We start from the raw sequence: 20,230 nt of genomic DNA, 5'->3' as shown, positions 1-20,230 counted from the left end.
ACACTCTAGAGGGGATCAGCGTAAACATTCGCCCGAAAACAAGCAGCGAAATCTAGCGAAAAACCGCAAGATAAAAGACGCTAGCAGTCAAATTATTTCCCATCTAACTGACGAATCTGGAGCCTTTCAATCATAGGTTTACAGTAAAAAACTTTTGTATTGAATCAGCATAGGATATCTGCTCCGACATGAAAAAGGAAATAGATGAAATAAGCCTTTCGCGTCTTTCGCGATATTGAGAACAAAACTCTGCATACCTAGCCGACGGTGAGAGCAGTTGCGATATAGTCGATGCTCCGGTTCTTCTCAATGATAACAAAGATAGCTGTGGCTAGTTCTATGATGTACACCGGCATTTTTTGAAGAGCACCAGCTCATAAGCATGGAACGCGCTGAAGAAAACGCGGACCATCGGTTCTGTTGCGATGTGACAAATGCGCTGTTGCACTGGATAAAAGCACGGAGACACGTGGTATAGGGGGTCAGTTGGCTGGCCGCTGTAGAGATCACTGCACCACCGCTACCATTTTATTGAGTCAGCCTTCAGTTTCGAGAGCACACGCTCACCCAGTAAACGTGTTACGCTACTTGTTTCTGATTGCCCGCATACTTGGTAATATGGCAAGCGCTTTGTTTAGGAACCAAGACCTTATGCATGGGACAAGATAAGGAAAGTGTACGGGAGTTGGAAGCGCAGCTAACCTGTACACGCTGCACTTCGAAGGAGATGCCTGTGATGCTACCGAAGTAGGTCTTGTTGAAGATGTCCGTAGCGGCGGCAGCGTGCGTGTTCACCATGGTGATGATGGCCTCGTGCGCCTTCTCGCGCTCACCGCTCAAATCTGAGAGCACGACCTCGAATAGCGTGTGGTCCACCAACACCTCCAGGTTGCACACGCGCTTCAGATGGGTGTCCCCCTGGCGTTTGATGGCATCGCGTTCCTGCGCAACATGGCGTCAGTGCACAGTAGGTTAGCGCGGCATCTTGGCCTCATCCTTGCTAAAGTTCCCGCTCATGTTGGCTGGTTTCAATGCATGTAGGACATTGGTATAGGCTTTCAGACCCCCGAATTTGCTTCTGAGCCGTATAACCGTAATATAGTAGTACGGTGTATCACAGACAACAGGATCAATACCGGTCGCGGCGGCCGCTTTTCGGTACAGCAAAATGCGAAGTGACCGCGTTTTGTGTGGTAATTTTATGCTTTAGATCCTTTTATAGCCGAAATTTATTGAAGTCAGCACTACGGCGTTCTTCATAGCACGATTCGCTTCGTGACCATAGATCCCATAAATAAAGTCCCATCTTTTAGAGCATGTTCCCGAGCTGCGCAGGTGACTGCGTGCAAGCCCAAATACGCTCTGACCTTAGCATTTCCCCTCAAGAACTGACCGTCTCACCTTAACGAACGTCTATGACCAACACTGAAAGAACGCGTGGAATGACTGTTCCTCGAAGTCTGGTAATAACTCGTGGGGTCAGAACAGCTCTACCGAGGGGTGCTGGGCGGTTAGCAGAGTTGCCGAGGCAGTAAGTCGATGCGTCGGAATGAGTTTGGGTGATTCTTTCCGTGCGCGTAAGGACTGCAGTTGCTCGATGAGACGTGCGCTACTACTCGTACTAATCACCCGTGCACGCAATCACCGAGCCGGCGCCAAGCGTTGCGGCGACGAACTTTCGCTCCGAAGCCATCGCCTTAGCCTCGCACGTGTGGAAAGGACACCAGGTATTTCTAAGAGCGCTGCTCTTAGGCGCCCGTCCCTGGTTGGCTCGTCATAGTTGTCGTCGGCTTAGTCGGTGCAACATGTGACACCTGCCATCGTGGTAGGTAGTAGAAAACAAAACGCCATCTGCCGCGGATAGCAGGGGCTAAACAGGAGTGATAGAAATCGCGCACTCACATTTAGAGAGGGAGAGAGTGGGGGCGAAGAAAGTGGAGTGGCGAAGTGACTTAGGAACTATGACCATGAAATTCGCCACCATTTCTCTAAGAGAATGCAACTAATTTAGAACTTGTGATCGCATTTTGTAGGTTTATTTTCACTGTTTGGTTTTCACTCACGAACCTTCTTCTTGAAAGCTACTGTATGCAGAGTCCTGAAATTTCTCATGAGAGTGTACGCTTTATATTACAAAGTCAGAAACGTAATTATATACTTTAGGCAAAATATATGTTGTATTTTTTTTTCATGAGTAAAGGGGGGGGGGGACAAATTTGATAACATGAATTATTTTTTTTTCTGTCAACAACGGAAATTTGCTTATACTATTTATCATAGCCATAACTTAAGTAAAATGCGTTGAATGGTACTTGTGGAAAATTCAGCATGCACGGAGTAGGTTCTAAGAAAATGAAACATAAAACTTCCAAAAATACTGTTTTGAGAAAAACTGCTTCTGAAGAATTTGCATCCTTTGGAACCGTCTGCCTTTCCGCTCGATATGAATTCTCAGGATAAAAAAAACTAAACAAAACAAAACATATTTACGTTTGCTAATGCCAATGTGTATTACATTGGCTAAAAGGAAAATAAATCTTATATTAGCATTTGGCAAAGTATGAAAATTGATTGCTTACAACAGTAAAAATGCTCCCCCTTTTCATTCGATGCCATCACAAAAAAGGTCAAACAAATACCTTATGGTAGATTCCTAAGTGCCCTATAATTTGCTGAAAGCTATAAAAGTTCTGCATCAGATAGTTGTAAACTATACCGTTTTATACTTTTTTTCACAAAAGCCTCAACGAGGCATAGAATATGCAATTATTTGAGAATATGTCAACAAAGAAGTTATATTTTTTGTTACCTTAATTGCCGAACATACCTAAGGATGGTGGATTTCTTATGGCAACACATGTTCCGCAAGAAATTCGCCCTGCCTAGATTATGTCGGCCGTTTTCAGTCAAGGTGACTAGATCGCGGAACAACTCTTTTTACCACGCCAATCGCGCAATGAGCTACCCGGCACAAATACGCTCAGCGATGAGCGTGGATTGTCAGGCAGTTAACATTCCAACTTTTGCGGGTCACCACAATTCAAGACGAACGTAGACATCTGAAGTTAACCCATTTTACAACCACGATAAAGCCATTTATCGGTGTAAAAACGTCAAATTATGAATGTTTTGATAGATGCGTAGCAAGGCATTCCATGTTTTCAACTCTAACACAGCAGATAGCGGCCTTTTTTGCATTGAACAAGCACACTAGTCAACATCTGGATGTACAAAAACGTGACAAGGTACATTCAGAGCCGATTACTTGTATATGGCGGCTTGTTTAACATTGTCCGGTGTCTTGACCGCTTTTGTTTTCGGTCCTTCGCTGATGGAATATACCACACAGAAAATAAACTCGGCTTATGACAGCTGATCGTCTTAATTAAGTCCATGGAGAGAATTTGCTTCCAGCTGATTGGTAACATTTCCATGCCCTTACTTCGAAGTCTCTTGCGCCGTGGTCAGGGGACGTTGTTGTCCCAGACGTCATAAACGAGTCGGTGGCATCGGTTGCCGCAGAGTGGTCACCACCTGAGTGACGCATGTTCCCGTCAGTCGAATCCAAAACGGAGCGTTTCAGGCGGAGCTGCTGGCCACTGTGTTTCTTAGGTTTCTGGAGAAGAGAAGGCGACGTCGATCAGCTACGAAAAATATACTACACTTATTTTAGGACGAATTTTATTTTTTAGTTTTGTATTTTATTTTATTTTAGAACGAATAAATGAATAATTTTAGCATGCATAGCGAAAAACTAAAAATAAGCGCAATGGTGTGAAAATATTCCCATCTCTTAAGCGTTTTCACCAAGAATGAACTAAAATGAGAATGGTGGTAGTGCCTTTTGCCTTGCCTCGAACCGATCGCCTCTAAACCCCGCAGATTAGAGTTGTGTCCCTATATATGTGTGTAAAAAATGAGTGTAGCCTTTAGGTCGCTATAGATGCATTTAAAAGCAAAGGCAGAATAGTCTGCCTGAGGCAGCCGACGAAGTTTTACTTCAGTCGCAGCGCACCCCACCGGTGTATACAGCTAGCCCAAAGGCAGTCTTTTATTACGATGTTTAGTTTTATCAAAACGTAGGTGTAACCTATTTTCAGCGGCGTTTGTGGTGCACACGGCTAGCGGAGTGACGTATATCGCTGAGAGGTTAGCTGTCTAATTATACTTAACCAATTCGAATGCTGCTGTGGAGTGTCGTCTCATAGTGAGGACGAATGCGGTTGCTGTGTACGCAACCGTCGACAGGCTGCAATAGTTGCTCCGGAAGCGAGAGAGATGTTTTGCGTTCAACGTGCCGTCTCTGCTCATGAACTCCACGCCATCAACAGAAACGTAGCGTCAAAATTAAAGTTGAGAACACAGAGTATTGTCTGTTAGTATATATGTCGACTGCCGCCAAAAATGCTCTATACTACAGGGTGCCAAGTCAGCAGGATCATGACATTAGTCACGTGGCATATGTAGAGAGGTTGATGTCTCTCTTTCAGTTTACGATCTCAGGTTTGCTGTTATGCAGAACGGCTTTTAAAAGGCGCCCATCGCCCTCTCTTTTGTGTCATGTTTATTTAGCGTCATTGTCTAAGAAATAAGTCTGAGGGGGCTTTAACTGGAAGTGTCATTCAGCAGCTTCATACCGGGCCCACCGTGCGGTGCTCCCTTTGCACCCGTTCGAGGAATTGCTGGGCGGCCCCGTGTAGGCCGCAACGTCCACCCGACGGAGCCACATCCCTCGCCGAGTAGATGACCGAGTGGACACCGCGGTGTGGGGGTCTCAGATAGCGGCTGGCTCGCTCCACGTGGAACTCCTCGCTCTCAGCACCCGATGGCGAGTTGAGCGAAATACGGCCGACGAAAACGCCATCGAGCAGGGCACCCACCACGCGGCTACTGGGAAAGCCTGTTCATGTCCAGCGGTAGCATGTAAAGGATGAAACATTGACTAAAGACGTCCTAGCCAATTTAAAATCAACCTAAGTGTAAAAACATTCCTATGAACTTCCTGAGTAAGGTTTGTTTTTAGCAAACAATTTGAAACTGATGGCTAGCTTAGAAGACAGCCTGAAGCTAACAATGCAGGGCATTACGAAATTATAATGCAATATTATAATGTACTTCCTAGCACAACCGATATTCTGCGGTAATACTGCAACATTTTTAATATCAGCGGCCGCCACAGGAAGATACTTTGTAGTGCACAAAAAGTGACATAATGACGCACCACAAACTTGGGGAATGTTCTAATCTAAACAAGATAATAACCCAGTGACAGTAAGCTCAAGCTCCTGGCCTGACCTAGAAGCTTTTACACAGCGAAACGCACTGCTGTTTGAAGGACGGCAAGTGCCTTCATATTAAGCATAAATCCTAGTTTTATTCTGTGCAGTATAACGTAAATTACATTCTACAATGTTATTTCTTTCGCAACGAAATTCAGAAAGTGAAGTGGAACTCAAGAGACTTCTGATGCGCGTACAAGAAGAGAGTGAGAAGTTTGGGCTTAAACTGAACATTAAAAAGACAAAGATCATGGCGTCTTGCCCTATCAAGTCCTGGAGCATCAATGGACAAGAAGTGGAAGCTGTGACAGATTTTCTCTTCTTGGGCTCCAAGATTACCTCGGAAGGAGACTGCAGCCATGAAATTAGGAGACGCCTGCTTCTGGGAAAGAGAGCAATGGTTAGCCTTGACCGCCTAGTAAAGAGCAGAGACGTTAGTCTGCCAACCAAGATCCGTATAACTCGTGCTATGGTCTTTCCAGTTGTGATATATGGATGCGAGAGTTGGACTGTGAAAAAGGCTGACCGCCGAAGAATTGACGTGTTTGAATTGTGGTGCTGGCGAAGACTCTTGAGAGTTCCTTGGACTGCCAGAAGATCAAATCAGTCGATATTGTCGACCATAAACCCTGACTGCTCATTGGAGGGTCAAATTTTAAAGTTAAAGCTCAGCTACTTTGGTCATCTGATGAGAAGAGAGGAGTCGCTGGATAAAGATTTGATGTTGGGAAAGGTTGAGGGTCGCCGTAGAAGGGGTAGGCAGCGAACGCGATGGTTAGATGGCATCCTCGAGGCACTGCAGATGAAGTTATGTGATGTTAGGAAGATAGTGAGAGACCGGAAAGCGTGGCGTGACATGGTCCATAGGGTCACGAAGAGTCGGACACGACTGAACGACTAAACTGACTGATTCTATTCATTCTCAAATCAGAATTCAAATTTACAAGAGGTGTAAAATGTGCAGAGGCATTTCTCATTTACAGCGAAGACCTGGACGTGGTCGTCAGGTCTTAGTTGGACGGCGCTGCCTCCACTGCTTCGGCTTCGACTATAGTGTATGTGTGGGACTGATGTGGTTTTAGTGCGCTAGCACTTTCTCGCCTAGAACGATCAATTTCGCTAAAGTTTCGCCACAAAACTTTGCTTAGCCTCTGCGAACTTTTTAACCTCTTTCGCCCACCTAAATTTCTACCGCTCTTTGCTGCGTTTTCATTCCCTTGGAATTCAATTTGTTACCCTCAACGACGATCGGTTATGCTCTCCTCGCATTATATTCCATATGGCTATTTCTTATTCTCGTTTCTCGAAATCCACTAGAATGTCATTAATCTGAGTTATTTCTATGACCCACTCTGCACGCTTCGTATTTCTTAACGTTGCATCTATGATTCTCCGTTCCATAGCTCTGCGTTGTCCTCACGTTAAGTAGAACCCTTTTCGTTAGCCGCCACGTTTCAACCGCATAGGTGAGAGGTAACAGCTAGTTTTTAAATTTTTGTACCTTGCACTTTCACATAAAATGGGTCTATAATGTGTATGTGCGTACTTAAAAAGAATTAACAGTAGTACCAAAAATAAAGTACTAATAATAACAGTAATTAGAGCATTCTGGGCGCCCAAAGTCATGCTTGTTGTCGCCAGCTGGTGAAATCCACTTTACGTTCTTTGAAATTGAACGGCTTACAGCGTGCCTGCTTTCGCACGTAGAAGTTGCGTTTATCTATGGCTAAACCACTGTAATTTTTCTGAAAGTATCATGTTGTTTGGTATAGTGTTGATCTGTCCCAGCAATAAGGACATCTGTCTTAGAATTTGGTTGTGCGGATTTTGTTAAGATTAAAGGGGTTTGAAAAGATATTTTCCTGCAGTTGGCTCTAGCGGACCCTCTGCCTACTGCTTAGTTTGGCGTCAGGAGATGGCAAAACGCTTCCTGGCGCTCTTGCGGTGTTGTCGCATGTCGCCGTACGTGTGTGAAATCGAATTAGTTCTACGCTGCTTGGTTAGTGTGGCCGTAAGCTGAGGCCTCGGCGAATTCGGTTTCGGTAAGACCGGGGTGCATGTGCAGGAAAGAAACTTTTGTTGTATCTCTTCCCTGGGTAACTATTTTATATGACACGTCATGCTGAGCAAAAACGCAACCACTAGATATAAATACGCTACACCAGCCTTCCTAATACTTCCCCTTCACTTTATTTCATTTCTCCCTCACCTACTTCATTTTTGTTTGCTTTAAGTTTTTTTTTTATTCACTTTCGTGCTTTTTATCTTACTTTGTGCATTGCACTCCCTATTATCCTTTTTCAAGAACCCTTGCTGCTAAATTCCTTTTCTTACCTCTTCGATATTTTTTAAAGCTACGTGACATGCCATTTTTGTTTAATTTCTCCCTCTACCTTCTGTTCTCTTTGGCTCACTCTCCTCCAGTTCCTGGAATGTTTCTCCTGTATTTAGTTTTACCGTACTGATCAACTGCTTCATGGGAGTTCTTCGAGCTCAACTCGCTCATGCCTACCATGCCGCCTGTCGCGCCCCTAATTCCTGAACACACAGTCTTCAAACTTCACATTGGCTACATCTAAACCCTTTGCACCCCCTAAATTTCGTTCTGCTGAGTTTGCGTACTTTATCCCAATTTTGTAAGCTAGCTGATTTTACCCCTGTAGCATGCCACCGGTAGCAATCATCCTGCCTTGACGACAGATTTTATATGCCATGCTTTTTCATTCCCCACACTTTACACATAACACCCTTCCCACTCACGGGTGCTTCCTACTTAGACCGATGTCCTCTTTAAGCCCCCATCAATAACGAACATTTTAATGAACATCTGGCCGGAAATTTTGGCTAGCAGACAGAGGCTTTCCCTCAAACCTCCTTCATTTTGTTCGTGTTTGACAGGGAGAAGGGTGTTATGGTGCACAGTGGGTAATCTCTCTTCTTAAAGAAAACAAGAAATCTATTGGGATATAGGTTGGACAAGATATAAGAGACAAAAAGAAGGGCGTCTGTATATCATCCCAACTATGTTAGAATGAGATACAGCCGAGCAGAGCGGTTGTGCACCGTGGAAGAACACCAACTAGAGCAACTAGACGAGCAGCTCATCTAAAAAATGACATCCTTTATACCAACCTGCTTTCCTCGGATTGAGAGGAGCAACGGATATAAATGGACTCATCGCCTTAAGGTGGGGCGCACTTCAATCGCTCTATTAGGCGCTCGTTCAATAACGTTTTACCCCAGCTATTGCGTCTCAGAAAGGCAAAGAAACTCATAACAGAATTATGATTAGCTGGCTACAACTGCATGAGCGCTGAACTCAGTTTTCCCTAGTTTTTTTTTCTGATTTCCCTGCGTGATTGCAGATATTGCCTGGTTCTTGTATACAACTGAAATTAATAACCCCCAAAATGACGCACTTCTGCTATTCACTTAACAATCCGGTTTTTGTTGCCGTTATTAAATGCGTCAGTGAGTTGACTAAAAGAATAACGAAGCGTCAACACGTCAATAAACGTCAAATTAAACCACAGAGCACAGGCTCACCTATGACGTGGCCTGAATACAAGTGGTCGAGGCTGGTGTTGACTGCACCGTGGTTAGTCATCAGGACGAAGTCGTCGGAGAACGAGGACTGATCCCGCACCAAACGCAGGCGAAATAATCTGTCAAAAATGAATATAAGACAACACTCTGAGAAAGAAACCGGTTAAAATTCGAGCCGGAGACTTAAACCCATTATATACATGAATTTCCTCTTTCAATCCGCAAATGAATAAACAGCAAGAAGACGTAAGGCTGAGTCACAACATAATAAGTGACATCGTAGAAAAAGTGAGTAAGGAAACGAACATCTGGGATATTTGTGATGCCACATTAATACTTGTCACATGCCATCTTTTCCTTCGCTTTCCACAAGTAATATCTTGGTGGACGTGCTGCTGTTCCGCGCGCTTTGGTCGTCGGCCGCGGGCACCTGGATTCCGCCACCCAGCTCAGTCCAAGGCCGCCTTTATCATATCCGACCAGCCGTTCTCCTCCGACTCGTCTCCAGCCTAGGGCACAAGACACGAGGACGAATAGCAGCCGTGATATGAGTACCCATAGCGCTAGACAGCGCTATGGGTACCACTGCCATTACACTGCTACTTTACTCCGTTTTGATCTGCCATCGATGCAGACAACGAGGATCCAATGATTCACTCTGACCTAATCAGGCAAGTACCCTAATAAAACCTAGCATCATATAGAATTTATCACTTGATGTCAACTCTGTGCTAAATGGGAGCCCGAACAAGGGAACAGTTCAAAAGAACGCTTTTCGAAGTGCTCCGAGCGACGCAAGAGTCAGTAGATGGCGCTACCATTCGTAAGTAGGTAAAAGGCAGATACTAAAACTAGTTATGTTTCGAAGCGGGGTTTCGCAGCGAGTATAATTGAAGAGTTCTGATTCTCATAGCCTACTGTTTGCACGAGGAATCTTGATCTTTGTTTTACGTTCACTTTCTCTTCGCTCGGCCACTGCAAAATGTGTCCGTGAAATGTGACTGGGCTGAAGGTTTAGCTAGCATTGCTACCTTGACAGTAATTGTAACATGTTTTCTAGTTAGACTTCTTAGTCACAGCTCTGGCGTGGTAGTCGTCTGGTCACCAACACAGCAAGAAGCCAAGGAGTGCGCATAACTGGAAGAGCAAGTGAATCTTCAGCTACACAGGATTAGCAGGTCATGAACACGATGGCCGAAGAGTGCGTTTCACGTCACGTACATGTTGAGCGCCTTGAAGGTCACTTGGATAGGGTGGCCGATGTCCCGATGGGTGTCTGCTGAACGCTTCCAGCGTCCTCTTCCTACCTGGCCTTGGTGAAGCTTTACAGGCTCATAAGACAGGGGCTCATAGTGCCGGATGTAGCGGTTAAGGACTCGAGCTGCGTACATATTTTATAACATGACCGAGATAGCGTAAGCAAAGGTTAGTTAAAGAAAAGAACCGTGGCAAAAACGTTTATTGCAACACGCAGACAGCGCATAAAAGATCGTGCAGGTTTGTTCACAGAGCTATAAATTGCCAAAATTATTCACTTAAACTCTTACTGTTAGAAGCCAAAGAATAAATTACAGCACCGCTATGCATCGCCTATAAAGCTGCAGGAATCAGAATCATAGGATGTAGTTTGATTAATGTCTCATGGTGAAAAAAAAAAAGGCATTTCTACAAAACATGAGGGCATGCTTGAAAGTACGCACAGCGACGTAGCTGATGGCAGAAGGGGAGTTAAGGATCAGTCCATAAATGAGACAACTCATAGAATACCACAATTTCAGCAGGAGATATATCGAAACAAGTCTTCAGAATCTAAACCTGTCATTCTTGACGGCAATTGGTACCAAATCATACCGCTTATAGTACAGAATCGTGAAATCTATGTGGACTAGCTGGCCGTATCTTTGAAGCTTGCCCACTGCACATGAAGGGCCCGATCCAATACACTGGCCAGGGAGCTAAAGGTTTTGGACGCAGTCTAATTTATCCAGCCAAAAACAGAAACATGAGACGGTAGATAGAGCAAGGCAATAATGAGCTTACCAGAACACATGCTTGCCGCGAAATAGGTAAATGCGAAAAGGAAAATTTGCACACGCAGCATCGAATGCTGACCAAGCATCACGTTTTTCTTCGTCTTCTTCGCTGGCCAAGAAAAAGCTGCACTTGAAACTAAAAAATATAATCCTTCCGGGAAGTTTAGGCTGCTGTCTGCAATATATTACATCCTCTGCAATGTAATTGCATTACATACATAACAAGGTAGGAGAGGCTCACGAGTTAAAAACAAAATTTCATTAGGATTCGTTTTTTGCTAAAAGCAGATAATTATTGTGAGTAAGGGGGGGGGGGGGGAGACGTATGCGCGTAAAGGTCTGCTGCGGTAGTTTTTCCTTGGTTTCATGTGAAACGGGAGAAAAAGAGAAGAAGGATGTAGACGTAATTTCCTTCAAAAGAAAGCTGATAAAATACCTTTCGTAATTCTAGCATTGTTTGTAGCTGAAATTAACTGTGGTGAATATCTGTGCGCTGTAGCAACGCTTCAGAAGAATCAGTCTTCTCGGTTACCGTCCTCGTGCATGCTGACAAAGTATCGGTTTTGCTTGGCGAGTTTAACGCAAGGAAGCTACAGTACGGATTGGAAATACAGCTTTCACCAGTGTGAGAGGCTGGTATATGAGGCATTTTCAGCCGGTTATACGAGGGTTTGGCAGGTTTGTTTTGCGTGGTTCAATGTCCCCAAACGGCGCATACTGTGAGGGATGCCATAGGGCAGAAGTCTGAATAATCTGGTAAAGTACTCGGGGTTCTTTTGAAGCTCTCGAAACCATGCTATTCTAGCGAGACTTCTGAGGCTTTTCCTCTGGGGATGTGGGCTGTACTCGACAAAATTCCATGACTGAACCAATAACAGCCAAACCAGTAAAATAAAAAAGGGGCATACTGGTTCTGAAGCCCTGTCAAGAAAAGTGGCGTCCCTGTTCTAAAGCTTCTTCCAACTGCCGAAAATCAGCGTAGTGGTACTGAAGCCTTTACCACCTTCCAATGGCAGGTGACAAGAGCCGCCAGCCTCCTCGCACGTTTGTTGCAAGTGCTGTTTACAGCTGGGGTTTTCAGGGCTACAAGATTTTCTTTATATGGGCTTTAACTCAAGAGTAATTTAAATGGCGCGAGGAGAATAAAATTTTATTATCGACTCAGAATGACGAACTGTATTGCAGCTTTTCTAATTCAGGAGAATAATAAAGAAAAAAAAACGTGAAGTAAGCGCATTACCGAAAAAAACGAACCGTGGTTGTACGACATGCTCGCAGGTTGAACGTAAGCATTGTAGAAAAAAATAGTTTCACCAATACGCCTTTCCCTTCCTCCCTATACTAAATATACCAAAATGTGGGGTTTAATACTGGCTGATGCAACGTTTCAATAATGCGGGAGCTTCGTACATCACGTGTGTTAAGCGCAGAAATTAAGCACTGGCAAGCGCTTCGTAGTTTCGACAGTTTTGTGTCGAATGCCGCGGGTGGCAACTACTTGTCACCACTTGCGCGCCGTGCCCCACGACCGAGCTCCCGGGGTCCCGCGAACGAACTTCCTGAGCGGATTTTCCCAGGCAGGTCCTCCTCTCCATCGTTCCGTATGGCCCGCGCGGATGTGGGCTCAATGGACGGAACAGTTGGCGACAAGTTCGGCTGGGCATGAGTCGTTCCGTGGCTACATCGAGGTTTCTTTTTTTAATGTGAACGAATTCGGGAGGGGATGACTGGAACACGATTCTACATGAGCCCAGAACTGTGACGATCGCGCAGTTGCTGGCTTCATAGCGGCTGTATTGTTTCTGGCTTTATATCAAGCGAGCAAGTCTGTTTTCAACGGTTCATCCTGGCGGACGTTCAAGAACCACTCGGCGCGCACAGAAGACCGCAAGGAAGACAGAAATTTTTATTCTGCAGCAAAATGATCTTTGCAGCAACCTAGACTGCACAATGAGGACAGGAGGTGCATGAAGAGTTGGATGTTCTGACGGTCGCTGAAAGAAGACGTCACCTGCCAACGAAGAAAATCCAAGGTTGAGAAGTGCGCCACAGCGAGTTCCTCTTGTGGTCAACAGAGTTCATACAACCGCCTTCTTGGGTCCGAGCTGAAGATAGCTTCTTCCTTATTTGTGCCCAAGCCAATATTCTGAGCAATATGCGCCAATATTTGATTGTCACTTGCCTTCTGATCTACTGATGGTTATTACCAAGCGGTCGATGCTCATGTGTTCTTGAGTCAAAGAAGAAATCTTCACGCTTTGACGGGTGGTTCTGAGTAACTGTGTGAAGTAGGGTGGAGCAGCGTGAAAAGCCTGCAGTGTGGACTCGAAGAGGTATTCAACGGGGTCATGCACTTTAGCATTGGACCTGGGATTGTACGCAGTCGTGAGTACATCTAACTCAACCTTACGCTCTAATAATTTGTTAATTTGTTTTCATAAGTTTATCCACTGTTCGAGCTAACAGTAACTTCCAAACAAGATCATAAATGAGCCATACTATTTTCTAAAGTGCAGTTTTAACCATATCTTCCAAATTCATTCTTAGCCGAGAGTGTACAGAAACGTCCATGCAGCCTTTTTAGCTCCGATTGCATCAACAGAGATATTGTGCAGGGTATTTCTTTCATGGTTGAAAATATCCTTACAACATGAAATAAAAAAAGACATCCCCAAGGAATGAAAATGGCGGGGGATTTGCTAATTCTTCCTTCTCCACTAAAAACGTTTAAAAAGTAATTGAGCCGATTTTGCTTAGTTGGCATATGCGAACTATGTGCGCTACGGGTCACTTTTCACTTCGTCTGAGGTTCGAGTTTCAAGGTTAAGTGTAAGCCGAATATCAGTGAAAACAGAAGTTGGACACCTTAGTGGTAACGCATTATAAAATGGCGGCATCGTTTAACGCAAATTAGGACAGCAGTGCGTCAGAGTGGTGCTCATAATCCGTTGTGACCGGATGAAAGTTGATGAAAACGGCAACATGGAGAGTGTTTGGGCAATGCGATTAATCGGGCCATCTGGCTGCGGTGTTGGCGTAGGGCTCTGGTGCTGTGTTCGGTGAAGCTCATCTGTTCACGACGCAGCGAGATCGAAACCTTTGGTCAGCGCAGCTGCGATCGTATTTATATTATTCCTTTTGAGCTAAAGGAACCGCATAAACTGACTGACTGACAACGGTTCTTCAGCTGAGTGGAAACCTTAGCGCTGCCCCGCTTATCTTTTTTTTTTTTCCGATGTTCTATCGGTTGGGAACGGAAACGTAGCACCTATGAGACTACAAAGTTGTTATGTGCCTTAAGGTAACATTTTAGATTCCGTACCATTTGAGCACACGCAGGCTTTCTTTTCTTCGCTGCTGATGTGATTTAGAATCGAGCATCATAGGTTATAAATTTTTCCAAACTGTTGAATTCAGCTTCATTACAGCGTTAGATCAAAACTTACTAAAACGAAATTCAGTTCACCCTTAAATGAGGTTTATATTGCATCTTGCATTTGTTTATATTTTGTTAGCAAGGGTACGAAGCTCAAAGAAAACGGATTCATATAAACAAATATTGCCGAAGTTAGCACTGCACCCCTTATGACTCGCTTGGATCCAACGAAGTATCCATTTACCTCACACAGACTCTCTCTTTTAGCTCTATGCCCTCTTCTCACTATCAATGAGTACATTGTTTTATTTCTATAAAAATATTTAGGACATTTTTTTCGATGCACCTCGAGCTAAGTACAAAAGTGCAGAGGTGGCAGTCTATTCCTGTTGAATTTTTTTTTCGCGTTCCAGGTGCAGCTGTAGTTTCATAGGAGCGGCATGGAAACGTCCAGTGCGGGTGGTGCATTCGTCATCGCCGTCGCAGTCGCCGGAACGGCAGGCAACGCTCTGACCATAGCGGCGCTACTGCTGCGTATGCGCCGGGAGCACAGCGGCAACGCTTCGTCCGTATTCATCCTAAGCCTATCGGCAGCAGACCTGTGTTTCTGCTCGCTCAATCTTCCCTTCGCTGCATCCGGCCTGCTGCGCGGCGCCTGGACCCACGGGCCGCTGCTGTGTCGACTCGTGGCAGCCGGCCGCTACCTGAACGTGGGAGTCTCGCTCCTCTCCATCACTGCCATCGCCGTTAACAGGTGCGCGCATCGCTATGTCGCGTCATGCAAGAGTGCTGGTCCTGGGCAGTGATTTTCTAGGGAACACCTTTCCCTAGTGCTTGATTAGTGAATTTTTTCGACAGAGGAGTTTGAAAGGCAGTGGTGAAAGTCGACCACGGTGAAGCTTCTTTTTCCGGGACCCTATGCTCACTCTATAGTATTCTTGAGAAGTGGCTTAAAAACAGAGCGGTGTGGGAGAAAATGCGGAATAGACTTAGCTGGCGGTTAATAGCGCTACGGTAGCTGATGCTATGACGTACCAGACACAATTAGAAAGTCGATGTGGCAGGTAGCTGCCGCTGATCCCCGCATACACCGGAAGATCTGTTTAGGTATGTTACTAATGGCTAGGTGGCACAGCTTAGTTTTATAATGCGTAACTCTCCACTGCAACCGTTATCGCAACGGCGCCAATAACAGTATATACGCCGTTTTTTTTTTTCTGTAGTTATGCAGATAACTTTAGTCTACATCGGATGTGATAATCTCTAACAATGCGTGGCTCCACGTGGCACACAAAAATAATGTCGCTTGTCGCACCTTTCCCGCTGCTCAGGTACGTGCTTGTGGTGCGCCCATCGCTGTACAACCGTCTGTATGGGCGTGCCGGAATATGGTGGATGGTGGCTGCCACCTGGCTAGCACCATGCCTGCTGCTGGCACCTACATTAGCTGGAACCTGGGGTCGCTTCGGTCCGGACCCTCGCAGTCCAGGGTGCTCAGTTGTCGCGTCGGGTGGCAGATCACCCAAGGCGTTTCTCTTCGTTGCCGCCTTCCTGGTGCCCTGCCTGGCGATCGTCTACTGCTACGCCGCCATCTTCAGACACGCGCGAAAAGCCAGGTCAGCTTCTATCCCACCGGCTAATTTCGAACGCGGTTTCTAATGACCGCAACATGCCCATTTTAATATGATAATACTAGGGATATTCAAAATAATATCACGTGAAATTAGCGCTGCTAAGAAACTGCATGCCTTGCTTGCTGAGGCTACGTGAATCTTGCAAATTCGTAGCAGTGCACACACTTGTATCACATCAGTTGTATCTGCAATAGCGAACATTTTTTTTAACCTCTAGCTTAGTAGTCAGCACTGAATATATACCAACAAATTATGTGCATTTGGCTAAGACAGTATTTTCAGCATGCTCAAGACTTTGATGGAGGGAAATAAGTAGGGTATTGTAGGTCTTTGGAGAACAACTTCCCGAAACTTTACCTAATTGGACTACGTGAGAATTCAGAACACCAGACAAACTTCCACCACCTGGTATTGTTTAAGGCGTGACAAGATGGAGCTATTTGAATCTCGAATGCAGTGAAATGCGGCCGCTGAGTTGAGGTCAAGAAGGTCGGACGTCATAGCGAACGAGTCACCGCGGCAAGTCGAAACACATAGAAGTGGAAAGCGAATCTCCGCATGGGAAAATTATAAAGAGTGAAATCAGAAGCACTGCGGTCTTCAGCATGTATTTTGTGTCTCAAATAATTCAAAGCGTTTTCAAACAGTCATGGACTCAGCACGTCAGAGATATGATGGTTTTATTACCATCACCGGCATACGTTTTTGATATTTTTGTCCGCAAGCATACTACGTAACATTCAGTAACAACAAAACAGAAGCATTTGTCCCGACAAAAACAAATTTCCTTCTGTAAAACTTCGGAAACTTTTATTACCAATTACACGATAATTTTCACATGTTCCTCACATTTGGTCCGTAATTATTGACCAGAGAATCCTTCGGCAACGCATTACCAGCGGGGTTTTACGTAAAGTGGAGCTTTCTTTTTACAGTGCACTCCATAAAACACCGATCCCCGAACACTGTACATAACACTGAACATGATATCCTGCAATTACCCGCATGAGTAGCAGGTACATGTCCCCGCTTTTGTCAGAGTAATCTGTCACTGCGAAACCATGGAGCTGTGACCTTCAATCACCGTAGAGGAGGCCCCAAGTAGCACCTATGCATCATGCCCTTAGTACTCTGGTGCCCTTCCGTCGTGGTGAGCACTGAAATCTTCAGTCTTTTACCTTTAACGCATGATCGCTTTTATTGCGCGCGCAGGATTCAGCTGGAGGCGCACGGTGAAGCAGCGAGCCGTCGCCGGGACGAGTGGCGCATTACGCGCATGGTTCTTGTCATTTTCCTCTCCTTCCTAGCCTGCTACCTACCGATCACTATCGTAAAGGTGAGACTGTGGAGAACTACCCATTAGGCAGATCGGGGCATGCTGATCGAAGCTCTTTTTTTTTTTTTTAAGGCCCAATTAATGATGTACTTTTCTAAAAACGGTATTAGCCTGCATGAAAGTAAAACGAACCGAGAATAGTGATTTTAGTGCCACATCGAGACCTAACAACAAAGTATACCAACGAAATTGACTGGTGGAAATTTGAGGTGAAGGCTCTGTTAAGAAAATTTGATTCTCTGGAGGTATCGTTTTCTTGTAAAGCACTCGCAGAAAGGTTCTTTTCACTAGAAAAGTGAACAATAAATGATCCTTGAGCTGATTTATTTTCCTGCTGGTTTTGCGCGTAGCTGCTTAGTCATCTAAAAAAAAATCTCGCGGACTTTCACGTCCGAGTTAGGGCTGTTGGCACTCTTTCCCTAGATGAAGCGCACCTTCGCACAGACCTCTTCAGCAGTTTGCAGTAAATATGGACTTATAAATGAAGTGCTCCAAATGTAGGATGTCAATAATCGAAAACGGTCTGGCTGACTTTATTTCCTCTTTAGCCCAGTTTTGAACACTATTCGAAAGACAATGCGCTCGCATCTCAAAAATTACTTAATATGATGGATACCAATTCAGCAGCTGTATGAATGGAATTAAAGCTGACTATGTGATTTCATTATCTAGTCGGGTAACTTCTCACAATGAATTCTTTCAAGAAGCGTAAAATATTGCAAATTTCGTAGCCATTAAAAAAGAAACTTCATTAGGGCTTCTGCTTATGCACGCTACGTTTGCTCTCTTTCCAGCGCTTATGGGCAATACCACCTGTTAAGCGGAATACCGTCATTAGTTTGGCCGAAAAAAAAATAAATAAACGTGTACATTGTAAAAACGGCTAGCTAAGCTCGTGTGGTCATTTGAACGTAACAATTTCTTTCAAGACATATTTTTCCAGACAGACAAGTCCCCGTGCTACTATGCGTGCGGGAGCTTCACCTCACAAGAAACAGTTTTCGGCGCGGCGACGTCGATGGCGTAACCCGACGGACCGCTCCAGATATATCTGCACAATGTCTTTGCGGCGCTTGGCCACATTCTTTGATCATGCTCGCAAGTAAAAGGACTGTGGCAATGAGGGCTCTCGTACATCCCAAAGGGTCGCAGCCACAGCAGACATGCTGCTTTTTTGTCGCGTGGATGTAATGATTTTCTAGGGATGCCAGCACGAATTTTCTTAATTTATATTATTGTGAACAAATTCCAAGCCAGGCCATGTTCTCCCAAAGGATGGAAACATTTTTGCGAGGTTTTATGGAGGCAGGGGGCGCGCTGGCATTATGTCGTGCGACGAAGCCTCCCTCGACTGTGTGCTCTAATTACGAGAGCATAATGAGACATATGAGACAAAGACGCACAATTTCCAGTGGAAGAATTGCAAAACTGTAGCAATGTGCGGTAAGGAATTGCAGTGAACTGCAAGTTTGATATGGCTGGTGCTGTTCGTGCCTTTCGGTCCAAGCGCATTCTGCTGGCACGAATACGAGAAAGTACAAGCCTACTACCGTGTTAACTCCGAATTCCTCATGGCCAACCATGCCAATATACCTCTCCTTACTGTTAACGACTGAAGTCAGGGACTGTGACGTACGGTGCAAAACTGTCTATTTCCGCCTGACAAATATAGTTTCAACTGTCGTGCGTTGCCCATCTGTCTTTATTCAGGTGATTTATTCCCATCCCCTTGGATTTCACGCCTGCCGTATCACGCTGTCCGCTGGACCAACCATAATTTTGCGGGCGACATAGGCAAGGAGATGTCGTCAGCACACGTAGTCGAGAGCGCACATGACATTTGTTTGAATGCATAAAATCTGTAGGCTAGATGTGAGAGAAGACATCAAGGGTGTGGCTCGCACTGGAGAGCTAGACATTTACTTCATCATTTAAACCCACATGAAGTAAGCACTGGATACCTTCTGGGGCGCTTGTAAATTGGTTTTGTTTGTAGGGTTCAATGCCCCAAAGTGACTCGGGCTATGAAAGACGCAGTTGTGAAGGGCTCCGAAAAACTGCGACCACGTGGGATTCCTTAACGTGCACTGTGTTATCCAGGAGACAATTAGCCAATGCGGAACATGATGCCTGATACAAAAACTGCGATATTATGCTAAGCAGCAGGTTACAATGTGCCTATATTAATAGTGATATCCGTGTTCCTAAATACGCACCATAGCGCTGTGGGTGTTGCAGGTGGTGGATGCTGAGGTGCGGCACCCCGCGGCGCATTTGGGAAGCCAGCTGCTTCTCTACCTCAGCGCTTGCATCAACCCAATCATCTACGGCGTCACCAATCGCCAGTACAGGCGAGCGTACGCGCACCTGCTGGCCTCCATCGCTGCTCTGTGCTGTACGCCCAGACCTTTCCAAGCGGAGCAGGCTGACAGCAAGCCACGGGAGTCTCAGCAGACCAGCCTGTGACTACTTTCGCGCTGGTAGGTTTCAAAGAAGAATACACGGCGCGCTATTGTGTTGTCTGAAATCAAGATTTAATTGCTGCAAGTGTAAATGAGAGTATATTGTGGACAGCTCAATACACCGAGAAAAATAAATCTCAAGGACTGCAATGGGAGAATTGTTATTACTGCATGTTGGAGAAAGCCCAGTTTGTTTCATACTGAGAAAAGAAGGGTTCCATGCGTTCTATCGACCTAGGTTGTGTAGGCAGCAGGCACTAATTGTCGTCATTTTATAGCATAATTATTCATGGACAGAGTGGATGTTGCACTGCAGAAATGAAGAAGCTTGCTTCGAGTGCACCCGATAGTGAGGTCATTTCTTAGCGGTAATCAGACTTTAACGATGTGGAATGCAGTTTTCACGAGAACTGCAGCTACTTCTGGAGATTTATATGAGCATATTTTTCAGTTCTGCTATTCCAACAGTCCAGCTGGCTGGCTTGCTTGCTGCCTTCGGCTGGCTGCCCGGCCGTCTGCCTGGCTGTCTGCCTGCTTACCTGGCTGGTTGGGTGTCTGCCTAGC

The 20,230-nt window shown here is 45.2% G+C and overlaps 1 protein-coding gene across 1 annotated transcript; it reads left to right on the top strand.

Moving 5' to 3' along the window:
- The first annotated feature begins 14,673 nt into the window (after nt 1–14,673).
- On the top strand, nt 14,674–19,801 carry LOC146185610 (G-protein coupled receptor moody-like). Its single transcript, XM_084605562.1, has 4 exons — nt 14,674–14,988; nt 15,566–15,850; nt 17,081–17,204; nt 19,443–19,801. Exons 1-4 carry the CDS (start codon nt 14,675–14,677, stop codon nt 19,668–19,670), a joined length of 951 nt encoding a protein of 316 aa, XP_084461688.1. The 5' UTR covers nt 14,674; the 3' UTR covers nt 19,671–19,801.
- Nucleotides 19,802–20,230: the final 429 nt, after the last annotated feature.

Source organism: Amblyomma maculatum, chromosome 6 (genome assembly GCF_055883805.1).
Source record: "Amblyomma maculatum isolate TAMU_Amacu chromosome 6, ASM5588380v1, whole genome shotgun sequence".
Taxonomy (NCBI): domain Eukaryota; kingdom Metazoa; phylum Arthropoda; class Arachnida; order Ixodida; family Ixodidae; genus Amblyomma; species Amblyomma maculatum.
Note: the sequence above shows the minus strand (reverse complement) of the source record. Positions and strands in the feature narration are given on the sequence as shown.